Genomic DNA, 20,326 nt, shown 5'->3' with positions numbered 1-20,326 from the left:
GGAAAAAAAAAAAAAAAAAAAAAAAGTCAATAAGGAGAAAGAACATAATGCCACCAAATAGCATGGATGACTGATCAAGAAGGACCCAAATGGAGAGACTGGTCTTGAAGAGGAGGATAAACACTTTACCTCGGAGATTAAAATAGAAATGGATATAGACTAAACAAGAACCTCAAGCTACTATCCTATTTATCGTTTTATTCCTAACCAATATTCTTCAGCATCAGTGCCTGTATCTTTCACTTTATCATCCCTCAATCAATTTGTCATCATTTAGCTTTTAGTTGTGCCACTCCCCAGAAAATTCTCTTTTGAAAATCATTAATAATTCTCTAGTTGACAAATCCAATGACTTGGTGACAACCACCTTGTCACTGAAAGGGTTTATTTTCCTTGGTTACTATGAAATTATAACAATTACATTTTTTTAACCTCTGATCTTTCTAGTCACTATTTTCTGCTTTTTCTCTTTGACTCTCCTTGCTTTTCTTCCTGCAAATGTTCTCTAGCATTCCATCCCAGACCTGTCCTCTCTCAAGAATAGAGAACATCCCAGACCTGCCCTCTCTCGAGAACAGAATCCATGAAAAGCTCATGGATTCTTACTGTTTCCACCATTAACCCACGCAGAGGACACCCACAGATATATCTCCAGTTTCGTCACTCTCTGGAGCTCTAGTTTGACATTTAGAGCCACCTACTTGCTACTTGCATGTGCCACAGTACTATAATTTAAATATGCCTAAAATTAATCTTGTCTTCTCTCACCAAACTATTATCTTTCTTCTTCATTTTTATGATAAATACCAACAATATTCTTCTAGCACCCAGTCTGAAAACTTATTATTGTCATTAAATAATTTCTGACTTTTCCTCTTCCAAAGCTGGTTGATTGTCAAATTCCACTGAATCTACTTTATAATAGTGCTTATAAAATATCCCCTCTTTCCAATCTCATAACTAATATCAGGTCCTAATGCACGTTGCCTACATTATTGCCAAAGCTTCCTAACTATCCTGCCCTTTCCTAAAGCAAATACCTGAGTGTTATTTCCTATACTTACAATTTTTCATTGACTCCCTATTGCCCATGCAGTAGAGTCCAATTTTAAAATCAGGCCCCTTTACTGAATTATTAGCACAGGTTGTACTAATTCATACTGTGTTTTTGAGACTCTTTTTATTCCTCATACACACCCTGCAATTTCCCACCACTTTGTCTTCCTCTGTTACCTATGCCCAAGATACCCTTCCAACTAATTATTACATAAAAAAATTCTACCTGTTATTTAAGGCTTGACTCTAAAGTCACCTTGTATAATAAATGTTTTGCTTTTCCTCAGGTAAGAATAATTCTTAAACTCCTACGGCTCTTTATCTGTATTTATCTCTTTACCCTGTTGGCTTTCAAACATGAACTATGATTATATGGAAAACCTTTAGCTGATAGCAAAAAATGAGGTCCAAACAATTCAGGGACTCAATAAAGATTCATACTTTTCCCTATCTTTAATTGCTCAAGAATAGTATTAACATCTGAATATTTCCTTAAGTTTTCACATAGTATGTGATCCATAAATATATGTTGAATGAAAGTGAAAATGATTTGAAAGCTGCAAATCAAATATAAAACAGTAGGAGGATTATCATATTGATGATTAAATACTATATATCTCCAAAGAAAATATGACTTAAAAGCAGGCTTAAGAACAAATAATTATACTAGATATAAATTGGCACACTGTAATTAATTTAAAATATTAAATTATCTTTTAACTTTGAAAATTTTAAAACAATCAGAAAATCAGTAATTCCCACTTAACATTGCACACATGGTTCCTAATTCAAGCCTCAGTGTAGAACAACAATTTCCAGTATCTTAAAAACAAATAAAGAAAACCCAAATCACTACCTTATTCTACTTACTTAAAAGGGACTAAAAGGTGGACATCTTGTAACATATACTGAGTTTTGTGGAGATTAGGGACTGGTTACTAAATGTATGATGAAGTAATATATATTTTCATGTGTGATTGATTGTCAGTGAGGAGGAGGAGAAATGAAAACTACTTGACAAAGGAGAAGCGTCTCCTTTGACTTTTATATGTAACTTGTCAAATTGGTAAAGCTCTACCTGAGTTTCAAAATATTTATGATGGCTTTGGAAGGAACACTTGTTTCTGTTCATTCTACAGTTGAGAGGAAACCTAATATGCAGAGTCATATTTAAATTAATGATTGAGGTATGAGATCTAAGACTAACTAGAGTCAAAGTAAGCAATGCCAATAGTTTAATTTCATAAAACGTTCTCTCCTTATATTTCACTTATCTAAGCCTAGCAATCAGGTCTACTTAATCCCAACCAATATGTCTGGCCTTACTCTAAACTCAGAAACCATTCTTGGTTGAATATTCCAGTGAATTCACTAACTGATGGTTCAATATCAATTCAGTATCTCTGCTCACTCCAATTTGACTTGATTAAACTCCAAATTATGTGTGCTTGTATTTCTGCCCTAATATCTAGGCTCCAAGTGATTCAGAGTCTGTGCATGGGTCAGTTACTAGTTATTGAATCTTTCCTTTTTAATTCTGTCTCCAGACCGTCTTCATAATCAAGGATTCCCTGAATCCTCAGTATCTGAAATCTAATTCCAGATGAAACCCATATACTGCTATTTGGACATCCACTGGTCTCACCCATGGCTGAAGATTTTGAACACAATTTTGTCTCACTTTTGTTCTTGCTTTCAACACATATAGATGTCCTGACCTTATATTCACTTACTGGATCTATATACCCTGTATCCATGCCTAGATTATGATTTCCTCTGAATCTATATTTAGACTCTTAGTCTTGTGATTGATACCATGGCATTATCCATCCTGAAGCACCCAAGTTTTACCCACACATTCCATTTAATGTTGACAAGTAAAATTGATTTCAAAATAAGACACCATAAAAGAATGAGATATATTAATATGGACTTCCGATAAATTCATGGCTCTGCCACTTATGGAAAAACTGATACCTAGTAAAAGATGTCAATGAAACACGTATCGTGATAACTTACTTCAAAAATGACATCACACATATTACATTACTAAGAAAAGAACTATCTAGGAGATAGATTTTATTCCTATCTACTATAAATTCAGAGTAATAAATAGAGCTATATTTGAAAAAGGGAAGCAATTAATCTCAATAATTCAATTGCTTCTAATTAGGTATTATCTTATAGTATAGTTTATATTTTCCTTTAAGTATCATTTAATTTTTTGTCTTTCATTAGACATACATGTGTACTAATTTATGCATTAACTTATATAACTAATGTATATTAATTTATATTTTACTTTATTAACTAATATATAAATTTATATCCATGTATTCATTTATATCAATATATATGTTGCTTGGGATTGAGAATGTGGATATGTATCATATATATTTTATAACTCCCTACAGTCCTGATATATATTCTCTTATAGAGCATATGCAATAAGAGATTTTTTAAGGAGAAAAATGTTATGCCATTTTAGTGGCATGTATGTTAAAAGGTACTCCTGTTGTGTGTGTGTGTGTGTGTGTGTGTGTGTGTGTGTGTGTGTGTGTGAGTGTATGTTGAGGATAGGGTTGTTAAACTGTGTCTTGAGATTCTTCCAAAGACATTAAATACGTTACTGATTTCATTTCTATGTGTAAAACAGAATCACAAATTTCAAAATTGTTCCAGTTTGTTTTGAATAGAGAATATGTAAATGTTTCATCATATTGAGTATTTTTAACATGTATTAATGTTCTTAAAGATATTCTTTAGAGTGTCTACTGAGAGGAGTCAATATTCACATAATAGTTGCTTCTGATTAGACATGACAAGAGGCATAGCTTTGAAAACTTAAATTTGATACTATTCTTGCACAAAGCAAACATTGTTCATGTAAGTTGTACTAGTCAAAATTTCGTTTGCTCAAACGCTAACCTTATAGATCAGTATATTGAATTTGAATGCTCTCCCGATGACTGGGATCCCATTGAGCTTACACAGCATCATTTCTTCAATTTTTCAAAAACTAAAAGTGGGTTTCCATATCAGTGAAATAGTAAAATCAATAAATAGAGCTCTTCTATAAGCACTAAACAATACATTGAGTTAGAAACCTTAGCATAAAGAAGTTATAGTCATGACATCTTTTTCTTTAAGCTGCACTTACCTTTTTTAGTTGAGGCAGCACCAACCTCTTCTTTGGCTCGTTCAGTTTCTGTAAATTCAGAGATTGAAGAATGAGAAACGGATATCAGATATGTGAGGTCAATATCTTATAGTATTCTAAGTCAGACAAGACTAAAACTGCCCAAAGGATAAAACGTATGTGGCACCTGAGAGCAAAGCAAGCAGCAGAGAAAACCACGCTAGAATAAGCTTGAATTTTTTTGTAACTAATGAACTTCCTTAAATAACAATGCAGAAATTCTCTTTCAAGATACAATTCTGGTGGTACTAAATTTTATGCTTATATAAGGAGTGACCATAAAAAAGGTGGCTTATTCCACAGAATTACACTGGAATATTAATTTATTAGTTTATAGTCAAATCTTAAATGATGCATAAATTGTGGGGAAGAGCACTTGAAAGGCCTTCTTTGTTTAGCCTTTAACTATGGGGATGGCAAGCCATAATTGACCTCAATCAATTTGCTTTATATTATAAAATATTAGCCATAATGTTTCAGAAAATTCCATTTGAATATTGCTTTGAAGAGAGAGAAAAAGAAAAAAATTTTTAAAGGCCAAAATGGCTTCTGGAGTTTCTCTGAATATCTAGTGTAGAAGACAGGAAGATAGGAGAGCTCTTCCAAAAATATAATCTGAAATGCTGGTCCTAGTGCAAAATGTTAGACCTCAAATCAAGGCTAATTAAAGTGGAAGTTTCTTTGATCCATACGAAAATTAGAAAATGACAATGAGCTGGTAAATTTTTACAAAGTTTATTTACTCATTTTATTAGCTTTTGATTATTCAAGGCTGTTGCCCTTGGACACCTGTATTTGTAGTTTTAGTTTTATTCTTACTAGTACATGTGTATAATCCCTGTTACTCATATGCACTCACTCAGCAGCTGAGGCTCTAGGAACAACCAGTAAACAGGGGTCTTCATGCCCCCTTGTCCTCCCTGTGCCATAGACCTTGGGCTGTGAGAGAGATCAGATGTCAGAAGACCTTCACATCACTTTCAGGTTTTAATTTCACAATATTAGATACCACAAGCTTCACAATTTGAGCCCAGGCAAGAAGTCATGTAAATAAGACTTCTTCAGGCTGTTTCAAGACCTGGAGCTCCAGGACTAAGCAGATCCCTGGCTGTTATATAGCTTTGAGGAAAGACTTTAGACCAGTGGTTCTCAAAATTGGCATGCATCACTCAGGAGGGCTGTTAAAACACAGATATGGGCCTGATTCAGTAGGTCTGGGGCACATCCTAAGAATTTACATTTCTAGCCAGTTCCCAGGTGATGCTTATGCTGCTGGTCTTGGCCATATTTTGGAAACTAGTTACCACACTTCCCCTAATACACAATCAGGACTAATGTCCCTGAAATCCCCAACCTTGTTCACCTCAGGTACTACCATGAGCCTAGACTTCCAGCAGAAAACAGTCTATATGGCTTTGTGTTTCTCCTAAAAACAGACTCTTTTCCAAAGTCCTTCCACTGAGTCATCTCTATCATAGCACACATCCCTAAATGCTCAGCCTCTTCTCAAAATGTGCACTTTACTTTCTTCCTTTAACCAAACTAGTTCCCTAAGGACACTACATCCCCTACAAATGGTTTTCCAAAATAGAGACAGTTTATTTTTCCCCTATATACCAAAGGGTCTGGAAATGATGTATATTTACTTCTTTTTAACGAAATTAATAAATGCTGTTTATGACTTCTCCTTACTTCTTATTACTTCTGATGGATTGTTATCTCCTTGCTTCCTCCAAATCTCAGTTCTTCTGAAGTCCACAGTATCAGGTTGCACCCGGCTCTGTCTTGCTCTATTGCTGCCATTAACCAGCATTATGCCTGTGTCCCATTAATTATTGAATATTTCTATACATAGTTATCTGCTCCACTATTACTACTGTGATTTTTCATTAGGAACCACTCTCAACCCAGGCTTCACACTAGACTAAGCTGGAGAGTTTATAGATTCAGATGTAGCAGATCTGGGGAGGACTACAGAGCTTTGAGATTCTGAGTTAATGAGTCTGGGATAAGGTAGGCCTGGCTGTTTGTCTATTTGTAAGCTTGTCAAGATACTCTATTATTTAACCAGGGTTGGGAGTCACTTATAGACACAGTCCATACGACCATGGGATCTCTCATTTCCTTGACCTTCTCACTTTTGAAAACTGGAGACCCCACTTCTCTGATCACTACCAAGAAAAAGTATCTTGGACTTTTTCTTTGCTGCCAAGACTTTGATTTCAAAATTCCTATTCCCTGGCACCACTCTTCCTGTTATAGTTCACTTACTCAAGAACCTCCTCTAAGTAGTTTCTGACCCCATCAATACTTTCATTCCTTTGACCTTACCAGTTTCTCCGTGCTCCAGATCTCCCTTATGTCCTCACTTTTCTTCTTTCAAGCTTATACTTAAATAAGCCATGGTTAAGTCATTCACTTATTGTTTGTTTTCATAGTCATCTGGTATATTAAGTTTCTAGAGCAGCCTTTAAGTTATTAGGTGGCTAAAAACAACAGAAATTTATTCTTTCACAGTTCTGGAGGCTAGAAGTCCAGCATTAAAGTGTTGCCAAGGCCCTCTGAAACTTGCTCTGAAGGCTCTTGGGAAGAATCCTTCCTTGCCTCTTCCTAGCTTCTGTTGGTTGCCAGCAATCTTTGGCATTCCTTGGCCTGTAGCTGCACCACTCCAATTTCTCCCATTATGTTCATACAGCTGCCTCCCTTCTGAATGTGTCTGTGTCTCTAAATCTCCCTCTCCTTAAAAGGGCATCAGTCATTGGATTTAGGGCCCATTCTAATCCAGTATAGCCTAATATTACCATGATTACACCACTAAAGACCATTTTTTGAAATAAGCTTGCATTCACAGGTACTGTACTAGTTAGGATTTCAACATATATTTTGAGGGGATGCAATTCTATCCACTACATGTGCCAAAACACCAAACCTACTCTATGCCTGCCACCTGAGCCGCCATCCAAACTGGAGGAAGGCCCCCATCTGCTGCAGATCTGACTTCAAATGTCTAGTCACAGTGTGTAACAGAGTGCTCAGCACTGATCAGCAATATACCACAGACCTAGTGAAGTTACTTTCTCATCTTTCTAGACGAGTGGTTCATGAATACCCCTCCTTTCTCAAACTTCCAACATCCTGTAACATAAAAGCAAGTTGCTGATGGGATCTTCATAGAGAAACTAGAAGCAGACTAGGCTATCTCATCTTTTCACCACCTCACCAGCACACAACAGCACCATTCGTCTTCTTTCCAGACCCATAGGATCATCGTTCCCTATTTAATACCAATTCCTCCAGATTTGCCCTGCATCCCAACTCCTTTTGCATAGACAATGATGTTACTCTTGCAAGTTCTGCCTCTCTCCTACTTCATCTGCTTTCCACTTCACTGATGCTTTCACTTCAGCTCAGAGACACAAAATGTCACCGTTTATAACTTCAGACCACCACGGCCTTCACTCCTACGTATCCCCTACCTCAACTCTCTGTGGTCCACCATGGTCTCCAGAGAGCTGCTATGCTCAGTGTCACCACTTCTATCTCCTCATTCTCTATTTTTTAAGATTGTTTAATTGTGAAAGATATAATATAAATGAAAGGCATAAAGGTGTATAACATATGTGATAACATATGTACATATTTTAATGAATGGCAATAAAAAATGCACATCTTTGTAACCCCCTGTAAACTTAAGTAATAAAATATCACCAAAGACTTTGAAACCTCTTACTTGTCCATTACCACTGCATACCTCTCTCTTCATCTCAGAATTATCACTGTCCTATATTTTGTATTAATAATTTATTTTCCTGTACATTTTTTATTACATGAATTTATCTCTGAACAAAGCTAAGGCCGTTTTTTACAGATTGAATTATATTGTTTAGTGATATAACTATATAAATTGACTTATACTTTTTAATTCTTTTTTTTTCTTTGGTACGCGGGCCTCGCACTGTTGTGGCCTCTCCCGTTGCGGAGCACAGGCTCCGGACGCACAAGCTCAGTGGCCATGGCTCACGGGCTCAGCTGCTCAGCGGCATGTGGGATCCTCCCGGACCGGGGCACAAACCCGTGTCCCCTGCATCGGCAGGCGGACTCTCAACCACTGCGCCACCAGGGAAGCCCATTAATTTTTTTTTTTTTTTTTTGCGGTACACGGGCCTTTCACTGTTGTGGCCTCTACCATTGCGGAGTACAGGCTCCGGCCGCGCAGGCTCAGCGGCCATGGCTCACGGGCCCAGCCACTCCGCGGCGTGTTGGGGCACGAACCAGTGTCCCCTGCATGGGCAGGCGGACTCTCAACCACTGCACCACCAGGGAAGCCCCCCAATACTTTTTAATTCTTATAATTTGCTTCCTTTAAAACGTGTGCTGAGACTCTGTTAAAATTGTTTAACAAGATGGCCATTAGACTTGGGTAGCTTTAGTGCCTTTCGTGGTCTACCTAAACAAACCAAAGCCAGGGTCAACTAGATTTATCTCAAATCTGAGTGATACTCAAAAGCAATTATCATTAGTCATTATCATTATCAACTAAATTATTTAGTTATTAAGACAAATAACTAATTTTCCCAAATAAGACAATATATATTATAGTCAGTTAAATATATATTTTTGCTTTGCTTCCATGTATTGTCTATAAAAACCTTTGCCCTACCCCCCAGTGGTGGAGTGCCCCTCATCATTTATCGGTTTTGTCACTGCCCTATTTGATTCATTGTTTACTTAAATAAATTGTTTAATTTTTATACAAGCCACGTTGATATGAGGAACTGTAGTTGATTGATTTAACTGCTGTATAGTATTCCACTTATACATATTCTACAAATTATGTATCCATTTTCCCGCCAATGGACACTAGGTCATGTTCTGTATGTGTTATTATAAAATAACGCTGCTATGAATATTCCTGTATATGAATCCTGGTGCAATGTGCAAGAATTTTCTTAGAAGTGAAATTGCTAAGACATAGCATGTGTCTCTGTTTAACTTCTCTAGTTAAAAGCCATATTTTTCCCCCAAATTTTACACTCACAGTAACACTGTATGTGAGAGTTTCTATTGCTTTATATCATCACCATCACCAGAATGAACATTTTTCTCCATTTTTTGTCAGTTTGATATATGTAAAATAGTATTGTGGTTTTAAGTACATTTTCATTATTACTAAGAGGTTAAATATTTTTGATATGTCTATAGGCAATTTGTGTCTTGTTTTGTTTTCTTTTTGATCCTAACATATCTTTTGCTCATTTTTTCTATGCATTAGTCTATCAAGTTCTTTCTCTTTTTGTTTTTTTATTTTTTAGAGTTATTTATTTTTCATTACTAACCTCTAGTTACTTATATATGCTACAAATACCTTTTCCAAAATTGTAACTTGTCTTTTATCTCTTTACGGCATCTATTGATGAGTTTTAAATTTTACTGTAATCATTTTAGTACATTAGATTTTTTATTTACAGCTTGAATTTATATATATAATTTTTGTGATCCAACCATACTTCAAGAAAATATATACATATGTCTTCCTATACTTTTTTCTTTAAATTAATGGCTTGTTTTATTTTTACCATTTAAGTCCCTGAACCATCTGGAGTTGATATTTTGGAATTGTACAAAGTAGGAATAAATTACATTCTTTTAATTTTGGCAATGAATACCAACTACATCAGCAACACTTTAAGATAATCTCTCTATTCTCTAATTATTGAAATGGCTACTTTTTCTTATGTCAGATTTTTGCTCAAGTGGAATCATTTTAGGTCTCTTTTTGTTCCTGTTTGTCCTATTGGAAAGCATGTTTAGATCTGCACCAATACCATGCTCCCTTGAAAACACAGTATCATGACACTGTTTTATTAATAAGACTCAGGTCACAAAGTACCTGTCTCAATAGTCATACTTCATGCTGTACTCATTATTATACTTTCACAATATTAAAATTTATTCCTGATTTTCTATTTGAAATTCTCTCCTCCTCCTCTCTACTTCCTAATGTCCAAACTGAACTCAGATTCTGCTTCTGCAAGTTCTCATCTATACAGCTTGGATCTCTTTGAACCAAACTTGATAAATGTTCTTAAGCTCCAAACCATGACATTTTTCCAATTTTGTGCTGGCACTCAGCACACCAACCTTGGCTCCATACGTGGGATTGAACAAGAAGCACATCTTGGCCTAACATCTAAGTCAGTCCCAGGTTTCTCACAGTCTAGTTTTCCTGGCACTTAAACCTCCCCAAACCATCCCCTGGCATTGTATCAGTACTATTTTGAGTTCATTCAGTCAGCATCATCTGTGATTTGGGTAGTGATCATATAATTTATTATCCAAACTAAGCAGGTGAAAGAAGGTGTTAGTAATAATTATTCCAGAATAATATGAATAAACCCAGATTGCCCTAAACAACTGAGATACCTGTCATATATGTCATCCAACCTGTGGTCTAGACACACACCCCTGATATCAGATCTACTAGCTCAGGCCCATAGATATTCCCCCCCAGCAATTTCCATGACAGAATATTTAAACTATGTCAAAAAAGCCATGCCACTTTCTAACTAACATAAGCTGTCCCCAAATTGTCTTCTAACATCATAAAACTAAATAAATCCAAAGGGGTTTTATTTTTAAATTCTGCATACTGGCTTCTCCTGAATGATCTGACATATATTACTAGATCAAGAGATAGATATGTGACTCACAAATTTAGGTATTGAAATGTAGTTAAGGTGATAAGCAGAGTCAGGCTTGGTGGCTGAGCATACCACAAAAATCTAGTGTAGTGTTAAAACCAAGGAATGAAAAATGCCTGACCATTGTCATTTAATTCAAATTTAGGCCCACAATTAAAAATAGCTAGACTTTGGCCCCTGACCTGGTCTTTGGTGTCTTTTACACTCAGAATTCAAACTGACCACAGGCTGGTCAAACATGCACATGGAATACATGATCAAAGCCCTATGGTCCTCGATATGAGGAACGAAGTAATGTATGGTAGTGCTTCCCAAGGTTTTGAGGAATCCTGGTCCTTGAAGTGTTCTCTGGAAAAAAGAGGGTGATGTGGTCAAATATATTTGCTAAGCATTGTCTACTACATTCCCTCTTGATTCACCAAGAGGAGTGTTAAAGTTCTGAAATGCCTGTGAGTCTTGGTCCTCCTCCTCCTTGGAAATGACTAATCATATCATCAACTCCTATGTCTCTATCCAATGTGGCAGTGGGGGTGAGGGAGTGTGTGTGCAGTGGACTGCAGGGAGAACTGGGTGTGTTGAGGCATTTCTGTACACAGGATGATATAAAGGAATCTGTGTTGACTTGAGGAAATAGTAAATCTAGATTTGGCATCTCTGTTGGTCAAAGGCACTCTTCCTCCATCCACATAATCCCTGACAAATAACTTTACACGTGGAGGCATTAGGTGCCCCTCTGTAGTGCTTGCTACATCACTGAACATGAAGGGCTTCCCTTTTCTTCAAGCTCATGGTACCATGAGAACATCCACCCTGTACTGATACAGTTCCCAAACTAGTCTGTGTCCTCTAGTGTTTTTCTTACAGTGATTTTGGTTTCTTAAGACCTAGAGCAAACAGTTCCACACCACAAATTCAATTCACATTCTTTTTATCTCCTTTAATTGAGTGCTAAAAACAAATTACCTTTTACTTTTTCCATGGACTTGCTCTAGTCCTGTCAATTTCACCTATCCTTTTTAATTCAATACCATGAAATTGTATCACATACTTAATTTATGTTAATTAAACTATACATCTCACTCTCTCATTTGCTCTCATAATTTAAGATAATGTAAAATCATATCCTAAATATTCAGGTTATACACACAAAACTATGTGTCCTTACTATGTGGGTGACATAAGGAATTTTCAAGAGTATTTGTAATGATATGCCTTAGGCATTAACTTTATAAATAGCTCACTGTATATAAAAGCTATGTAAATATTCTTCTGTTGTATGATTTCAAGACCAAAAAAATAAAATAAAAAACCAGTTCTTATTTGGGGAAATGGATGGTCACATTGTTAGCAGAGATTTTAAACAATTTATGAATTATCTCTAACTTTTGTACTGGGAGATAATGCCCATGTCAAGTCCAAATCGTTCAACCATACAAGGAGTTGAATATTAATTCTTTTGAAACCTTTATACTGGGTCTAAGATGATTTGGCAACCTAAATTTGTTAATTTCCTGCAAAAGATGCTGATCTCTTCAAAACTTGATTGGATAGTGTTTCATAGATAGCAGAACTTACAGGGTTTTTTTTATTGCAAATGAATATTTTTATCTAAATGTCACATTTTTCTAGGAAGAAAATTTTCATTTTCAGAGTAATCTTCAATCTAGAGTCCTCTACCAGTTCTGCAAAATTATCAGTTTTGGTTTATGTATTTTCTTGATTATGCATTTCTACAGACTAAGTATTAGCATACTAAATACTCTGTAATATGAAGTTCTAATCAGCTTATATTCAGCTAAAAATTGTCATGAAAATATAGCTGGAATTTTAGATTCATGTTACACCTTTCCTTAACGTCTACAATGTCTATGTAAACATTTCTGACTATAATTTTTTTTAAAAGACACCAACCTACTCAATATTATATTTTCCAATTTTTTTCTGATATATTCACCAATGATATACCCTGTCTCAAAAAACCTGACAGTAAATAAAACATGCATTTGTTTTTTGTATTAGTACCATTATTAATACTTATGCAACTCTAAATCAAAAGGAAAATATAAACATATTTACATAATGCACAGAAATGAGGTTTGATCATAAATCTTATATACAAAGCTTAGAGAAGCTAAAAGAATATTTTTTCTAAACTCAAATATATGCCATTATGCCTAAATTTTCATGAATGGCCATCTGTTAGATACTTCACTGAATTGAGAAATACCAACAAAGAAAAAAGCATTTATCCTTTAGCGTATTGTCAAAGCCACTATTGATGCAAATGCCATGGTATACTATAGTTGTCAGTCAATATTTATTCTAAATCTGAGGATAGAAGCCTTAAAAGAAAATTGTGATATTGCAAGAGCAGTACTTAATAAAATTGTTGGGGGTTTCTTTTTCATTAAAGACACAATAACTTTCATATTAGACAAGTTATGTTGCCTCCTGGTTTGATCAAGTGATTAATCACTAGGAAAATTTTCTAATGTGTTTAAGAAACTGAAAACATCACTTATCATTCTGGGAAACAAAAATATAAACAACTCAAAAAAGAGGTTATGACCTGGACAAATTAACATTTACAAGTGAAAGCTCTATAGATAAATTATAATAAGAATTGATTCACAGAAAAGACAAGGTTCAGTAATTATGCATATCAGTTTAATACAACAAATAATCAGAGCAAGAAACATTTGATAAGTCAGCCTAAAATATTAGCATTAGCACTGTCTATAGCAGAAGTTAAATGAGTAAGCTGCTGAAATATGCTTTTTGTTTTCTCAAGTTTTAGTCAACATACTTGCTTTAACTTGTTTTACACTTGGAGCTGTTAAGGACAAGAAATAATAAGGTCTAAGTCAGTTACAAGTCTCCTTCGGTCTCTCTCTAAAATAGTTTTCTAAAATAGTTTTTTTTTTTCAAAAACATTATATTATAACCTTGAAACTAAAGAAAAATGTAGGTCTGAGGAAGAAAAAATACAACGCTGTGCCATTTTCTTTGATAAACTTTAAATATATGCCATGAACCATAGATTTCTTTTCTGCTATTCATATAACTTCTCCCAACACAGAATGCTCATTCATGACTCATTTATTTTGTTTTCCATTTTTAATTATTTAAGAATCTGATTGGTTTTATATATATGCCAATGAAGTTCTCTTAAAGTCTACAAAATGGTATGAAAGGAAGGAAGTGAATAGATAAATTATCCAATTGTTTCAATTTTAAAAACATAGTGAATTACAGCTAAGTTGCTACACTGTAATCACACCATGAAATGAACAGATAATGATTTCAAGAAATTTAAATTATTGTATTTTGTCAAATTTAATACTGGATAATAATGTTTAGCTATTAAAACTCTTAAAACTATTCTATCAAACATTTAGAGAGGAGCTAACAGCCATCCTTCTCAAACTCCTCCAAAAATTGCAGAGTAAGGAACACTCCCAAACTCATTCTACGAGGCCACCATCACCCTGATACCAAAACCAGACAAAGATACTACAAAAAAAGAAAATTACAGACCAATATCACTGTGGAATATGGATGCAAAAATCCTCAAAAAAGACTAGCAAACAGAATCCAACAACACATTAAAAGGATTATACACAAAGATCAAGTAGGATTTATCCCAGGGATGGAAGGATTCTTCAATATACACAAATAAATCAAAGTGATACACCATATTAACAAACTGAAGAATAAAAACCATATGATCATCTCAATAGATGCAGAAAAAGCTTTTGAAAAAATTCAACACCCATTTATGATAAAAACTCTCCAGAAAGTGGGCATAGAAGGAACCTACCTCAACATAATAAAGGCCATATACGACAAACCCACAGCAAAACATCATTCTCAATGGTGAAAAACTGAAAGCGTTTCCTCTAAGATCAGGAGCAAGACAAGGTTGCCCACTCTCACCACTATTATTCAACATAGTTTTGGAAGTCCTAGCCATGGCAATCAGAGAATAAAAAGAAATAAAAGGAATACAAATTGGAAAAGAAGTAAAACTGTCACTGTTTGCAGATGACATGATACAATAGGTAGATAATCGTAAGGATGCCATCAGAAAACTACTAGAGCTAATCAATGAATTTGGTAACGTTTCAGGATACAAAATTAATGCACAAAAATCTCTTACATTCCTATACACTAACAATGAAAGATCAGAAAGAGAAATTAAGGAAACAATCCCATTCACCATTGCAACAAAAAGAATAAAATACCTAGGAATAAACCTACCTAAGGAGGTAAAAGACCTGTACTCAGAAAACTATAAGCCAGTGATGAAAGAAATCAAAGATGACACAAACAGATGGAGAGATATACCATATTATTGGATTGGAAGAATCAATATTGTGAAAATGACTATACTACCCAAAGCAATCTACAGATTCAATGCAATCCCTATCAAATTACCAATGGCATTTTTTACAGAACTAGAACAAATCATCTTAAAATTTGTATGGAGACACAAAGACCCCGAATAGCCAAAGCAATCTTGAGAAAGCAAAACGGGGCTGGAGGAATCAGACTCCCTGACTTCATACTATACTACAAAGCTACAGTAATCAAGACAATATGGTACTGGCACAAAAACAGAAATATAGATCAATGGGACAGGATAGAAAGCCCAATGATAAACTCACGCACCTATGGTCAACTAATCTATGACAAAGGAGGCAAGGATATACAATGGAGAAAAGACAGTTTCTTCAATAAGCGGTGCTGGGAAAACTGGACAGCCACATGTAAAAGAATAAAATTAGAACACTCCCTAACACCATACACAAAAATAAGCTCAAAATCGATTAAAGACCTAAATGGAAGACCAGACATTATAATAAAACTCTTAGAGGAAAACATAGGAAGAACACTCTTGGACATAAATCACAGCAAGATCTTTTTTGACCCACCTCTTAGAGTAATGGAAATAAAAACAAAACTAAACAAATAGGACCTAATGAAACTTAAAAGCTTTTGCACAGCAAAGGAAACTATAAACAAGACAAAATGACAACCCTCAGAATGGCAGAAAATATTTGCAAACAAATCAGTGGACAAAGGGTTAATCTCCAAAATATATAAATAGCGCATGCAACTCAATATTAAAAAAACAGAAACAACCCAATCAAAAAATGGGTGGAAGACCTAAATAGACATTTCTCCAAAGAAGACATACAGATGGCCAAGAGGCATATGAAAAGTTGCTCAACATCACTAATTATTAGAGAAATGCAAATCAAAACTACAATGAGGTATCACCTCACACCGGTTAGAATAGGCATCATAATAAAATCTACAAACAATAAATGCTGGAGGGGGTGTGGAGAAATGGGAAGCCTCTTGCACTGTTGGTGGGAATGTAAACTGATACAGCCACTATGGAGAACAGTACGGAGGTTCCTTAAAAAACTAAAAATAGAATTACCATATGACCTAGCAATCCCACTACTGGGCATATACCCAGAGAAAACCACAATTCAAAAAGACACATGCACCCCAATGCTCATTGAAGCTCTATTTACAATAGCCAGGTCATGGAAGCAACCTAAATGCCCATCGACAGATGAATGGATAAAGAAGATGTGGTACATATATACAAAGAAGTATTACTCAACCATAAAAAGGAATGAAACTGGGTCATTTGTAGAGATGTGGATGGACCTAGAGACTGTCATATAGAGTGAAGTAAGTCAGAAGAAGAAAAACAAATATCGTATATTAACGCATATATGTGGAATCTAGAAAAATGGTACAGATGAACCAGTTTTCAAGGCAGAAATAGAGACACAGATGTAGAGAACAGACGTATGAACAGCAAGGGGGGAAAGTGGAAGGGGGTGGCAGATGGGATGAATTGGGAGATTGAGATTGACTATACACTATATACTAATATGTATAAAATGGATAACTAATAAGAACATGCTGTATAGCACAGGGAACTCTACTTTACTTTGCTGTAGAGTAGAAACTAACACAACATTGTAAAACAACAATACCACAATCAAAAAACTTTTTAATAAAAATAAAATCATATAACCAAAAAAAAAAAAAACCTCTTAAAACTGATTAGACCCATAGTCATTCTTTATGTCTCCCCATGTTTATACGTTTCTCTGATGTATGTTCTATTTCAGCTTTCTGCGTATGTACATGTGAGAACATGTGTTATGGCCCAGTTATGGGAATGTTACCCCCAAACACATAATCTGTTCTCTGTTCTCTGTAAGGTAGACAAAAACATTCGTTCCTTCCCAAAGTTAAATAGTATCAATGTTAATGTGAAGTGTGAAATGTGTGATTATTTCATATTGTAAATTATTTAAAAGTCATTCATATTTATATTTTTTAAAAAATATGATTACCCTATTTGATATTTCTCTTTTCATCCACTCAAACATTTCCAAGTTCCTAAAATGTTCCTGACATTATGATAGGCACTCTGGGATAAAGATATAAAAAACAATCTTCATATTCTCATTTCTGACTATTTAAAGTAGAAAAAAGAAAAGGTAATATGATTATAAGAGTATGTTAAGTGTTTTTATATAGAAAAGAAAATGATGCTATGGGAACTAGCTGGAGAAACTCCTAAATGGATTTGGGTTTTCTGAGGAATTTTTACAAACCTGGAAGAAGAATAAGAAATGTGGTTTCGAATCTGCAGTTTGCTGTGGTCTGTGACGGGGGTGGGAGTATAGTTGAGCTAGATTTGCATGGTTATTTACATAATATTGCAATTGCTATTTTAATGTATTGCCAGGCTTCCCTGGTGGCGCAGTGGTTGAGAGTCCGCCTGTCGGGGCAGGGGACACGGGTTCGTGCCCCGGTCCGGGAGGATCCCACATGCCGCGGAGCGGCTGGGCCCGTGAGTCATGGCCGCTGGGCCTGCGTGTCCGGAGCCTGTGCTCCGCAGCGGAAGAGGCCACAGCAGTGAGAGGCCCGCGTGCCGCAGGAAAAAATAAAACAACAAAAAAAATGTCAGGCAGCAGATTTAAAAAAAAAAAATTCAGAACAAATGCTGCTAGTTGTTAATGTATTGCCAATGTAAATGCTATTTCCATTTAAATATAATATGATGGGAGGGGTGACTAATGGACATTATATGAGGTTATGACAGCTTACACACACACACACACACACACACACACAAAATCAGTAAAGTTCCTTGAGCAGGAGTTGCATTTATTTTCATTTGAAACAACAAATAGGGCAAGTTAAATGCCAGAAAGCTTTAAGAAAATCATTTGGTATCTACACCTACTGCATTCTTAGTTTCTGTTTGTTTGTGTATGTGTTTTTCTGCTTGTCTGATTGTCAGTTCACTTTTTTACCCTCATTCGAATGTAAATTGACTGAAGACAAAATCTACTTCTACTCTCATTGCAACTCCCCTGAGTACTCAAGATGTGTCATTAAATAACATTTTGAGTAGAGAGAGAATATTTGCTGGAATTGAATATTTCATATTTTCAAAACAAAGCAATGTCAGATGCACTTATAATAGAAAGGTTTTGTTTTTATTTTTGTTTTTGTTTTCTACCCTAAACTGTAAAATAGCGCTTCTCAAACACTGCTTTTACTAATGCACTGGGGATCTTAGGAAGTTGCAGATGCTGATTCAGTAGATCTGGGGTGGGACCAGAGATTCTGTATTTCTAACAACCTCTCAGGCGCTCCTAATGCTGCTGGTTCACAGAACACACATTGAGTATCAAGAGTGTAATGTACTATTTGGCCTCCATTTTCTAACATGGCACTGGTGTTAACTGTAATGACAAGAACTTGGAAAAAAGACATCTCATAAGATGGAAGGGTTTCCTGTCCTTTCCAGTCATGGCCCTTACCCCCGTCTGAGGGTACATCATTAATAAACCTTGGACATCAGGTAGAAAGGCCCCAGCAACCCCAGTCTGACTCACCTGAATGTTCCTTCTTTGGTGACTTTGCTGTATCAAACAAGAAAAGAAAAAAATTCAACATTTTATACCATTTGATCACATTTCATTATTCAATTGCAAGTTTATATCTTGAAATTAAGAGGATAGAGGAATTTTAAAAGTTACCTGGTTCTACATGTTTTTCTTTCTTTTCCTGTTCTGAAACATATTATTTTTGTTATTATTATTCCAATTTTATGTGTCACAACTTAATTGTCCTAACACAAAGAAACATATATGTCTAGTGCTGTATTGCACCAATAATAGCTGTCATGAAAAGATTAATATCCGACGTATATTTAAAAAGAGTTTTAACAATCTTCCTCTGTTTTCCCTCACAGAACAGCAATAAAAAATTTTCTGGATATTAGAGGAATTAAAATTTTTCATGGATAATAAACTAGAAGGATAAAGTAGGGTCTATAAAGGATGGAAAAAATTTTAATTTCCTTTCTTACTAGATCAACATGAAATAAATTTGGGATAAAAAGTAAGCATAAAGGATAATTATTACAGCTGTTTTAAAATAATTCTCAGATAAGGATGAACAGACTTCCTCTGGACTTTCTCTTCTAAGGTGAAATTTTCTTATATTGAAAAGGTATTTGTTTAGCTAAGACAAAGTCTTTGCTGAGGCAGATTTATGACGCTAAAACTAGACTAAGAATTTTCAGGGGGAAGCAAAACACACTTCCCTTGTTTTTAGGACAAATGCTCCGTATAGAGTATTTTTCAGATAGTGTTCCTTTTTAAGAACACACTTTTGCCAATGTTATATGAGATGAAGAATCATTCTGGCCTCAAAATTAAGCTGACAGAGCTTCCCTGGTGGCGCAGTGGTTGAGAGTCCGCCTGCCGATGCAGGGGACACGGGTTCGTGCCCCGGTCCGGGAAGATCCCACATGCCGCGGAGCGGCTGGGCCCTTGAGCCACGGCCGCTAGGCTTGCGCGTCCGGAGCCTGTGCTCCGCAACAGGAGAGGCTACAACAGGGAGAGGCTCCCCTTCCCCCAAAAAAAAAAAAAAAAAAAAAAAAATTAAGCTGACATTTGTATTATAATAAACACTAATTTTATATGAAGTGTAGGTACTAATTTTATATGAAGTGCTATTTTCTACATTTCTATTCTTACGTATTTTGCCTTGAAAAGCAAAATTTGACAACTTGTCCAAATAATTTAAATGATTTTCAAGAAATACTTTAACATAGACACATTATTATCTGATTTTTTAAAGAAAAATAAAGAGATTTCTTCAAGTTTCATTTAATGAATATATTTTGGAGACTACAAGATGTTTATGCTGAAATAATTCTAAGAACTATATTTTAGAAACATAGAGTGTCATCGAATTTCCTATGGTTATCTCATCAGTCTCTCAAGTGTACAATTTTGTTTACCACGCTTGTACT

At 35.3% G+C, this 20,326-nt stretch overlaps 1 protein-coding gene across 1 annotated transcript in view; it reads right to left on the bottom strand.

Annotated features, from left to right (window-relative positions):
- Nucleotides 1-20,326, bottom strand: part of TRDN (triadin) — a 377,023-nt gene that overhangs the window by 109,606 nt on the left and 247,091 nt on the right. The window contains exons 16-19 of the mRNA XM_007446048.1: nucleotides 19,044-19,076; nucleotides 18,900-18,926; nucleotides 13,763-13,789; nucleotides 4,217-4,264 (exon numbers count right to left, since the gene is read on the bottom strand). Coding sequence (XP_007446110.1) covers nucleotides 4,217-4,264; nucleotides 13,763-13,789; nucleotides 18,900-18,926; nucleotides 19,044-19,076 — 135 coding nt within the window. The remainder of the gene's footprint in view (nucleotides 1-4,216; nucleotides 4,265-13,762; nucleotides 13,790-18,899; nucleotides 18,927-19,043; nucleotides 19,077-20,326) is intronic.

The sequence above is a fragment of the Lipotes vexillifer genome, unplaced genomic scaffold (genome assembly GCF_000442215.2).
Source record: "Lipotes vexillifer unplaced genomic scaffold, Lipotes_vexillifer_v1.1 scaffold368, whole genome shotgun sequence".
NCBI classification, from domain to species: Eukaryota; Metazoa; Chordata; class Mammalia; order Artiodactyla; family Lipotidae; genus Lipotes; species Lipotes vexillifer.
Note: the sequence above shows the minus strand (reverse complement) of the source record. Positions and strands in the feature narration are given on the sequence as shown.